The sequence below is a fragment of the Echinops telfairi genome, unplaced genomic scaffold (genome assembly GCF_000313985.2).
Source record: "Echinops telfairi isolate 266 unplaced genomic scaffold, ASM31398v2 ScPeMD7_7467;HRSCAF=8505_1, whole genome shotgun sequence".
NCBI lineage: Eukaryota > Metazoa > Chordata > Mammalia > Afrosoricida > Tenrecidae > Echinops > Echinops telfairi.
In genome coordinates this window covers 12,312,072-12,323,657 of record NW_022111368.1, presented here as the reverse complement: position 1 = coordinate 12,323,657, position 11,586 = coordinate 12,312,072, and the positions used below count along the sequence as shown (strand labels likewise).

At 40.2% G+C, this 11,586-nt stretch overlaps 1 protein-coding gene across 1 annotated transcript in view; it reads left to right on the top strand.

The window, feature by feature from the left end:
* DCUN1D2 (defective in cullin neddylation 1 domain containing 2) overlaps positions 1 to 11,586 on the top strand; it is a 40,202-nt gene that overhangs the window by 24,110 nt on the left and 4,506 nt on the right. The window contains exon 4 of the mRNA XM_004704422.2: positions 9,547 to 9,629. Within this exon, the coding sequence (XP_004704479.1) occupies positions 9,547 to 9,629 (83 nt within the window). The remainder of the gene's footprint in view (positions 1 to 9,546; positions 9,630 to 11,586) is intronic.

Below are 11,586 nucleotides of genomic sequence, written 5' to 3'. Positions count from 1 at the left end.
CCTGCACCATCCTCAAATGTGTGCCTGCACCATCCTCAAACACTGCCCCCTCCTGCACCATCCTCAAATGTGTGCCTGTAGCTGAGTCACTACAACACTGTCAATCTATCTCATTGAGGACCACCTCTTCTCTGTCATTTTGTTGTACTGTAGTGGCTTCTGTGATGCCACTGTTAGCAGTGTCACCCAAAGTGAGTAGGTTTCAGGGGAACTTCCAACTAAGAGCAGACTACAAAGAAGGCTTCAGCCATCCACTTCAGAGGAAGAAGCCATGGCTTCAAAGCAGTGTCAGATACATGGCTTCAAAGCAGTGTCAGTTACAAGATAGAGTACCACCTCCTTAATGTGGTCACAGCCTTGATACAATTGAGGGAAATTTCATTCAGCATATGACCTACTTTTTGTATTGATTAACATTGTGCAGAAGCCATCTCACTTCTTCTGCTGGACCTAGATCCTGCATCTGGTTCATCGACCTTTTGTTTTATTGTCTGCTGATCCCAGGCGCCATCAGTAGTCTGCCAGCCTCGAGTTCATTCAGTTCTGCATCCATCAGCCTGTGGTCTTCCTGCTTCCTGTTCATCAGTACTTGCAGCCTCCAGTGCACATTTGACCTGTGGTCTTGAACCAGACTGGACTTACCCACTTGTACTTCTGTGTGAGCCATTTCTTGATAGACATGCACATGCAAGTGTCAGTAGATTTGCTTATCTAAAGAACCAGCCTAACATCATTGCGTACACACAAATTTGTTTTATGAGCCATTAGAGAGTTGCAGGCATGAAACCACTTTATCCCTGAACACGTCACTCTCTTACAGAACCAAACAGTGATCAAATTCTAAAAATTAGCCTGGTACAACTAAATCTAACCTGTAGCTCCCTGTCTGGATTTCCTCAATTGTCCCAGTAATGTCTTCTACAACAAAAGGAAAAGATATTTTTAATGCTTTCTGGTCCATGATCCAACTTGAGGATCATGCGTTGCATTTAGTGTTCATGTCTCTCTTTGTCTACTTTCACCTGTTACGGTGCCTCGGTTTTTCTTGTCTTTTATTATGTTTTTTAAGAATAACCCACTGCTGTCAAATCTATTCCTACTCATAGTGACTTTTTAGAGCTGAATAGAACTGCCCTATTGAGTTTCTTCTTTTAATTTAGCTTCTCTGATTATTTGCTCAACATCCAGATTGAATAAATGTCATGAGGGGATGCATCCCTGACACACCTTTCCTGGTTTTAAGCTATGCAATATACCCTTGTTCTGCTCCCACGACTGCCTCTTGATCCATGTACAGACTCCACATGAGCAAAATGTAGTGTTCTTGGATTCCCATTCTGAAGGCTATCCCATAGTTTGTTATGACCCACACAGTCTAATGCCTTTGCATCGTCAATAAAACATAAGAAACCTCTTTTTAATATTCTCTGCTTTCAGTCAAGATCCACCTGACATCAGTGATATCCCTTGTACCACATCTTTTCTGAATCCAGCCTAAGCCTCTGGCAGCTCCCCATCAGTGGACTTACTGGTATAACCTTTGCTGGATGATCTTAAGCAAAAATTTACTTGCATGTGATAATCAATGATATTGTTCTATAATTTGAGCATTCTGTTTGGTCACTTTTCTTTGGAATATGTACCAATATGGATCTCTTCCAGTACAGTTGGCCAAGTATCTGTCTTCCAAATGCCTTGGCATACATGAGTGAACGCATCCAGTGCTATATCAGCTTGCTGAGACATTTCTATTGGTACTCCATCAATTCCTGGAGACTTGTTTTTGGCTAATGCTTTCAGTGAAGCTTGAACTTCTTCCTTTACTACCTTTGGTTCTTGCTCAGATGCTACCTCTTGAAATGGCTGAGTGGTGACTAATTTTCAGTACAGTGACTCTATTATTTCCATTCTTTTGATGCTTCCTGCATTGTTCAATATTGCAACTTGAGGCTTGAGATTTTTTCTTGAGTTTAAATATACTGAATGTGTTCTTCCTTTTTGGTTTTCCAACTCTGAGGAAATAATCAGAGAAGCTGGATTATATGAAGAAGAATGTGGCATCGAGATTGGAGGAAGCTTATTAGCAACCTGAGTTACACAGGTGACCCAACCTTGCTTGTTCGAAATAAGGAAGGTTTGAAGCACACGCTGATGAAGATCAAGGTTTTCAGCCTTCAATAGATTACATTATGGGTTACAACTCAATATAAAGAAAATCAAAATCCTCAACTGGACCAGCAGGTAACATCATAGTAAATGGAGAAAAGATTGACATTATTAAGGATATTGTCTTGCTTGGCTCCACAATCAGTGCTCATGGAAGCAGCAGTCAAGAGCTCAAATGATGCAGTGTTGAAGAGCAAACATGTCCCTTAAAGTGAGGATTAAGGGGTGCCTGGCCCAAGCCCTGTATTTTCACTCACCTCCTGTGCATGTGAAAGTTGGACGTTGATTAAGGAAGACCAAAGAAGAATCTATGCATTTGAATTATGATGCTGGAGAAGAATATTGAAAGTATGTACCATGGGCTGCCAAAAGACCAAGCAAATCTGTCTTGGAAAAGTTTAGCCAGAGTGCTTCTTAGAGGAAAGGATGGTGATGCTTTATCATACGCATTTGAGCATGTTTCAGGAAATACTGGTCCCTGGAGAAGGACATCCTACTTGGTAAAGTGGAGAGGCAACAAAAAGAGGAAGCTAGACTGACATAGTAATCGCATCAGTGGGCTCAAACATCCAAAGAATTGGGAGGCCGGCACACAACCGTGCAGCACTTCATTCTGTTGTACGGAGGATCAGAGCCGATTGGACCACACCTGACAACAACATGTAAATAGGTCGGTAAGAACAAAGGTTATCCGGAAGACTTACGACTAATGAGTAGATTCAGAAAGCACACAGAAAAGGGAACAGCTAACACTGCATGTGAACTGAGGGAGCAGGTGCCAGCAGTTTCTATTGCCAGTGGTTGGAGGAAGCGCCACGCCACTTTCCACAACTACAGAAAAATACTCAAATACAGAAAACTACATAGAAACAAATGTGTGTGGATTATTACTAAGTGAATACCTTGTAACTTCCACCCAGGTCTGGAATAGACAGACGCCCGGCAATCTCTTCAGAAGCCCCGCATGTCAAACTCTACCCCATCCCTCGCAGCGGTTCTCAACCTGTGGGTGGTAACCCCTTTGGGGGTCGAACAACCCTTTTACGGGGTTGCCTGATTCATAACAATAGCAAAATGACAGTTATGAAGTAGCAACGAAAATAATGTTATGGTTTGGGGGGAGGGGGCACCACACCATGAGGAACTGTATTAAAGGAACCATTCTCATTTTTATGGTAATCACTCTCTTTTGTTTCTTTAGAGTTTATCACTCACGGGACAGTCCCTGGACACTATCAGTCTTGCCCACTTCTGTTTTTTATTTAAGTAAGTCTTTTTAGTTCTGTAGACTATCCTCTGTCCCTTTCTTGTCCTTCTGTTGTGAACCTGGGACATTTGGCCCGTGGTTTCAGCAGCCTGGATTTTGTTTGTTGCGGTCGTCAGTGGTAGTTGTGGCTTCGTTCAGCATGCTCTGCCTCCTGTGGGTCAGTTGGCAGCTGGGTCTGGAAGCTGCTCGCTCAGACTCCTGTTGTTGCAGGTGGGCCTGGCTGAGGCGCTCATCAGAAGGCACGGAGCGTGGGTCGTCTTTCTCTTGTGATGGTAGTAGCTGTTGCTGCTCGGCACCTAGATTCAGAAATGCTTTACGGCTGCACAGTGATGGCATTCTGATCCTGTCATCTGCCCTGCTTCTCCTTTTCTACTACCCTGATGGGCTTACCCACTTGGTTCATATAAAAAGACTTGGATAAAGGCTTGATTTTTTTTTTTTTAGATAAATACAATTTTTTGTTTTGTTTTTTTACATTAGTGCTTTCCTGTTATTCTTTTTCATGTAAAATGTTTTCCTAAATTTTTTTTATAAGTATAGGTGGTTTTTGCAAATGTGTTTTCCTGTGCAATATTAAAAAATATGATGATTCATCTGGGCCCATTCCCCTCCCTATGTGTATCTCTTTTCCTCTGTCTGCTGTCCCTCTACTGCCCAATTTTTATTCTCCCTCCAACAGTGTCTGTGGGAGGGTCCTGTTCGGAAACTGGTCCCGGGAGATCTGTTTTGAGAGTGTCTAGTGGCTGGGCTGTTCTGTCCCCTTTAACAGAGCCCCTGGACTCACTTAGTGACAGTAGTGTGACAGGTCCCGGTGCGATCCAGATTCAGTTTCCTTTCTCATGTTATCTTGGCCCAGTTTTCTCGTGAGTACCTGCAGGCTCTTTTGAGGTTCTTCTGTTCTCCGAGCCATCAGACAATCTCTTGTCCCCTTTAGATTTCTCCTGCAGAGACACCTAATTCTACACAGGCCTGGTATCTGGTAGAGGTTTACCCTTACCTACCTGTATTTTTGAGTTCATGATGAGATATTTTTACCTAAATTTGTAATAAATGTTGTCTACGGGCTTTGGCTTTTGCTGTCTAGTTGCTTTGTCTGTCTTTACATGGAAATTCAGAGCCATTAAAAAACAGTGCTGCCTCTGTTACCACCTTTCCAGAATCTGCTCAAAGACTTGTCAGTCATAAATTCTCATAGATTGCTGGTGTAAAGGAGAGAAAGAAGTGACCACGGCCCATAACTAATTATTCTTAAAACAGTCAAATGGGATTCCTGGGGATTTTCCCCTCCTGACACTGGTCTTTTCAATAGCTGAAGTTTTGCTTTAGAGAGCAACATTCTCATTTTTGTCTTCTCTTTTCCTCTTCTCTCTCTAAGAGGCTGACGCAAAAGGCTCACTGGAAGTTTTCATTTGGATCTTGATTGTGTGGTAACTGACCTCATCATTTTCATAAAATATTCCTGATCTTTTCTAGAAACTAGTGGACAAATAACAGAATAAAAGATACTTAAAGAGAATTTGGGTTGGGTTCATTAAGCATTTTAGGAAGCTCTAAATCTTTGAGAAGCCCTAGCAATTTAGTAAGGATGCTGTGATACTACCTATATTAACTCTATTCTGCTATGTGTAGTTTTTTCATTTGATGATTTTTTTTTTTAATATCAGGGCTCTGTCCAGGCCCAATCTTTTGGTTAGTAATCAATTACAGGACAACAAACAAGTATATCAACACTTTGTGGTGAACATTTTTAATAAAACAATGATTATTTTATTAGAACTTGTGATCCTTTGGTAAAGAATTAAAGCAGAGCTCAACTGGGGCAGTTCTCTGATTTTTGGCATTTCTGTGATGACTGGGTTGAAACACACAGGAAGAATTCCCTCATGTATCTGATGCCTCAGCGCTCTGTCTTGCGGCCTCTTACTGTCTACTTGCGTGGGCTTCCTTGTAGTCTGATGATCTCAGTAGTACTGCTTTACGTGATGCTGGAGAGTTCTAACCAGGCAAGGCGGAAGCTTCATGTCTCTAAAGACCTGGAAGTTGCATATCCTAACTTTACTTTATGGTGCTCATGTGGAACTGGTACACGCATCAAGAGGCAGTTATGTGAATAAGACCAAGGGAATACCGCATGGTGTAAAATCTAGAAGAGTGTGTGACAGGGTTGTATCCTCTTACCCTACATATTCAATCTGTATGCTCAGCAAACCATCAGAGAAGCTGCATTCTATGAAGAGTATAGCCTCCGGATTGTGGGAAGTCTTATTAACAACCTTTGACACAGCCTTGCTTTCTGAAAGTGAGGAGGACTTGAAACCACTTACTGATGAAGATCAAGGGTTTCAGCCTTCAGTGTGGATTCGAACTCATCGGAAAGAAGACCAAGATCCTCACAAATGAGCCAATAGATAACATCAGGATAAATTCAGAAAAGGTTAAAGTTGTCAAAGATTTTATGTTGCTTAGATACACAACCAGTGCTGGTGGAAATAGCAATCGAGATCAAAGGACGCGTTGCACTGGGTAAATCTGCTGCACAAGACATCTTCAGAGTATTGAAAAAGCAAGGTTGTTACTTTGAGGATAAAGATGTGCCTGACCTAAGCCACGGTATTTTTAATTGCCTGGTGTCCATGTGAAAGTTGGACATTGAATAAGGAAGACCGGGGAATTGATAACATTTGAATTGTGGTGCTGGAGAAGAATATTGAAAGTATCATAGACTGCTTAAAGAACAAACGGATCTGTCTTGAAAGTACACCCTGGGTGCTCCTTAGCGGCAAGGATGGTAAGACATTGTCTTACGTATTTTTTGGACATGTTATCAGGAGTGACCAGTCCCTGGGGAGGCCTGTCGTCCTTGGTCAAGCAGAGGGTCCGTGAGAAAGAAGGCCCTTGGCAAGATGGGTGGACACAGTGGCTGCAGCACTGGGTTCCAGCAAAGGAGCGGTTGTGAGGATGGCGCAGACGCAGGGGCCTTTTGTTGTGTTGCGCATCGGGAACTCTCTTGATGGCACCGAATAATAACAGCAACAACTTTTAGCTTAAGGGATCACATTTAACATACACTTGTAGTTGCGTACTATCCAGAAGGTTGTTAAATCTAAGTCCATTGCTCTGATAGCACAGCGGTTAAGTGCTCAGCTGCTGGCCAAAAGGGTCTACAGTTCAAACCCACTCAGTAGCCCTGCCTGAGAAGACTTGGCGGTCTTCTCTTGTGAAGACTAGAGCCGAGCGCACTGCGCAGGGCAGTCCTGCTCTGTCCCAAGGCACCGTTGATGAGGCTGAATCAACTCGTGACACCTGATGACCACCAGGAAGCTTGCATCATTCGTTTTCTTTCTCTCTGGCTATTTAAACACATTCAGAATGAGTGTTATCTGTGTAAACATGTCTGAAGCTTTTTTTTTTTGAGACCCGGAGCATGATATGCTTGTCTTTCTCTTATAGATATGCTTAAGCAGCTAGGGGCATAAAAATGTAATCTTGGATAAACATTATAACAGATTTGTAGTTTATGCTGAAATTGCTCTATTGAGAAAAAGAGTTCATTTAATCTCTGTAGACAAATGTGTATCAGTTGCTCACTAGAGATTTAGAACTATTACTGATTTTGTTTCTTTGCTTTAATGGGAATAATTGAGCAAATAACAAACTGTTGAAGAAAGTAACCTCTTCATGGAAATTATTTGGTTATTTGACCAAAAGTTTATATTATTTGAAAATCCCAAAAAGTGTGCAGAATACTATTAATTTTAAAGTTCATTGAGGGCTTTGAAAGAAGAAAAGGGAGAAGAGGGGAGAACAATTATATGACTGTAAACCAAAGTATAGCCACCGATGGTGCAGTTTCCTCAGTAAATTACATGCTCTGTCTCTGAATAATTACGTGAGAATTAAGAAGATGGACACGTGTGATGCACTATGCTGAGGCCTTAGGGAGAAGGCATAGACCAGCGGCAAAACAGAATTGACACGGCCTAGTAGAGACTTACCCTCTGTCTTCTTCATGTTTACGCATGCTTTAGGGTACGTGTGTTAACATTTTTGTACTGTATTGTTTTTATGTACAAATTATTTTTCACATTATCCTTAACTATTGGTCATCCTAATAAAGAAGATAAAACTATCTGTTTTAATTTTTTAATTGGCATCATTTAACATTAGACCGAGTCTGTAATCTTTTGACACAATTTTTTTAATAAGTTTCAAAGTTTTTAAAATATCTGCCTGAGATCTTTTCTTTTAACAGTTATATTGACTTATAATTCACATACCATATAATTCAATGATTTAAACATATTAAAAAGAGCTGTGCAGTCATCACCACAATTTTAGAACATTTTCTATATTCAAGTATTCATTTTTACTAGCTACCCATATTCCCCACCCCCAACCTCCCCTGCCATACCCCCCAAGCAACTGTTAGTCCAGTTACTGTCTATAGATTTACCTCTCTAGATTATATATAAAGAATAACAATAACAAAATAAAATTCAAAAAGCCCTCAGTCCAAAAGAAAGCAGAAAATAATAAAAACTAGAACAAATTTTAAAGAGAACAAATTATAAGATCCTTTCTTAATAAAGGAGACATCTTTATCTCATCCTAATGGAACGTTAAAAACATAAAATTTAAGTAGTAAAGCCTTTTAATAAGCAGTAATTTTCTTTTTTTTAAACTAGGGACATAAGATTTTCAAGAGGTTATTGAAGGAAAATAGGTGCCATAAAAATATAGCCACTGAATAGCTCATTTTTTCTTAATTTCAGCTCTCAAATTCAGTCACTTAGATGGTTGTTCTTTTTATTAATTTGTAAATGGATAAGTATACTAGTACAATATTACATATTTTAATAAAGATAATTACTGAGTACTCACATATTTAGTGTGGTGGCAAGCATACAAAAGAGATATTTTAATAAGTAGGACACTAGGTGAGATTAAATGCATATTGTTACAGTCTTTCTTGGTAAGTCTCCATTTCTCAGTGTGAGTACATCGTTAGTGCGAACTGAATGTAGGTTTCAATTCATGTTCCATTCTAAGCATCCCAAACTGACTGTCTACTTAGCATTATGCCCTGGGTCCCATAGATAAGGTGGAGAGAGGTATTACAGACTACAAAATGCCTAAGTTTTCGTTCTGATTATGGTTAAAAGAAAAATTAAAATTGAGGAAAGCTATAGAGGACCCTTTAAATATGTGGAGTACATAAGCAACTTATTTTAAATTGGTTGTCCCTCATATATCTGTTTTTCTTGTCAAGTTTTAATAATGACAGACCTTAACATCTTAATGTAGAGCTCTAAAGTTAGTAATTATTTTTCCAGCTGGGGGACTAAACACAATTAAATTTTCAATTTAATTGAAAATCTTTTGAGAATTGCTTAGTGGGATATCTTGCATTTAAAACTTACCTAATTTTTTAGTTTAATATATTTATTCATCTGCTGTTCCCATTAGTTTATCTGACAGGAAAAAGCATGTAATTAGAGAATTATTTCAACAGAGCTCTATTTCACATGATAACAGGTGGTCAACTTAAAAAAATTTCTCAGGCTCTTTATTTACTTGCCTATATCAAGTATATAAAATGAAATAGATTAAAAATTTATTGCAAGCACATAGTAAAGCAATAATTTTTTAAATGATACTGAGAATTGTGGCCTACCCTAGTTGACACATACTTTGGGGACACAATTCAATCCACAATAACAGCTCTGTTTGGAAAGTAGCACCTCCCTTCCTTTCTGATGGTGATGTGTAACTTCTTATTCATCAGTTAGAAAGGACAGTGCCCCATTTATAAGACAAATTATGTATTAATAACACCAATATCAGTTCAGATATGAAAATGATAAAGAATAAATACTTGCATTTTCAAATAGCTTAAAACATATATCCTTTTTTAAACAAAAGTCCGTACGTTTATAAAATTAGATTACATATAATTATTGGGAACACTTCTGTAATAATTAGGCCTCAAATTACTCTTGGATAAGATTGCCCAATTATGTTGATCTAATGAAAATCTTTGCACAAAACCTTGATCATTTGGGGGGGTACAGGAAAAAGAAATTTTGATTTATCAACTGTTCTTCTCTTGCCAGATTTAGAAATGGCTGTTGCATATTGGAATTTAGTATTATCTGGAAAGTTTAAATTCTTAGATCTTTGGAACAAATTTTTGTTGGTAAGTACACTCCTACTTCTTGGTTGGGTATACCCAATGTGAATATGACTTCACTGAATTATGAATAAGCTTGGCAGTTCTTCTCACATCTTGATTAACTTTCCCAGCAGATAGAGCAAAATACTATTTTCCAACCTGGAAGATATGAGATTTGATTACAGTTACTTATAAAAGTTTTGGGTAAACTACACTGTTGTTCATAGTTGCTATTGAGTTGACTCACTCATGGTGACCTCATTTATAATGCAGCTAACCACAAGGTCCGCAGTTCTAAACTACCAGTGAGGGAGAAAGAGAAGGCTTTCTACTCCTGTGAAGAGTTAAGTCTCAGAAGCCACAGGGGCAGTTCTACCCTGTCCTATAGGGTTGCCATGAACCAGAATTGACTTGATGGCAGTGAGAACCTGAAAGTTGGTGGTTCGAATCCACTCAGCGGCACCATGGAAGAAAAGCCTGACACTTGACTTCATATGATTAGAGCCACTAGAGGAAGGGAGGGAAAATCACTAACGAGAGAGTAGACACACACTAACTCAGGTGAAGGGCAAGGCAATATACAATAAAGGCGAGGTGAGCATAAAATAATGATCAAGGGGAGAAAAAAAGAACTGTGAAAGGCGCAAAAGAGTTCAAGGCAACAAAGGGATCATCTGTCCTGGATTCCCTGTGTTTCCAGCTCTTATCTGTACCAGTGTACATCCTCTGGTCTAGCCAGATTTGTAAGGTAGAATTGGGGTCATGATAGTGGGGTAGGAGGAAGCATTTAGGAACTAAAGGAAAGTTGTATGTTTCATCTCCTCCCTGAGACCCTTTTGACCTTGGAGAGTTGAGAGTGGGGACCTCCTTCCCAGTGTTCTGCCTACAGATGGGCTTTGGGTCCCTACTCCGCACTACCCCTCATTCACAATGATTTGATATTTTGTTCTTTGATGCCTGATACCTGATCCCTTCAACACCTCATGATTACACAGGCTGGTATGCTTCTTCCATGTGGGCTTTGTTGCTTCTGAGCTAGATGGCTGCTTGTTTATCTTCAAGCCTTCCAGAATGAGATTTGTCATCAATCCGCATTTCACCTTTTTTGAAATGAGAAAATCACTCATACTTTACTTTTTCCCATGGTTCTGTCCTTGTAAGCTGGGTTCCACATCACAACAGTTTCGGCGGCATTTTACCTGAGCAGGAAACAAAATTTCACAGCTGCACACTGGTCTTTTATATTGGCCGTCACAAAAAATGGGGTTTTAATGAAACTGCTTTTACGAAAAAATTCACCTTCCCAGGCGATGCCACCTGGGTGCACCAACTCAGAGTGAGTTGCTTGATGCTCACGGAACGGGAAAACATGCGTACTACTAGAGCTCCACCCTGCCCAGCGCAATTCTGGGTTTTTGAGTACCCCTCATGTACAAGTAGGTGGTGACAGTGTTGGAGCCTTACAGAGGGCAGAGTTAGAAGAATTTCCCAGGCATAGCCTAACATGTAGGCGGAGTAAGTGGCTGGAGCTGGGCTCAGCAGCATTGACTCAAGGGACATCTAGGTCAAGTAGCATTGTACGGTCCACAAAGACAGGTCGACCTCCTGCGTTGGTGACTAGTGACTGGAGTCGTAAAAGCTTGTGAGAAGCCATCTAAGGGCAGCAATTGGTCTCTCCCAGTCCAGAACAGAGAAGAGGGAATAAAGGCAAAGACCTGGCGAAGTGATTAGTCCAAAGGACTAACGGACCACACAAATCACCGCCTCCACTCTTCTGAGACCGCAAGAAACGGATGATTCCAATGCATATTGTTACAGTCTTTCTTGGTAAGTCTCCATTTCTCAGTGTGAGTACATCGTTAGTGCGAACTGAATGTAGATTTTTTATTCATGTTCCATTCTAAGCATCCCAAACTGACTGTCTACTTAGCATTATGCCCTGGGTCCCATAGATAAGGTGGAGAGAGGTATTACAGACTAC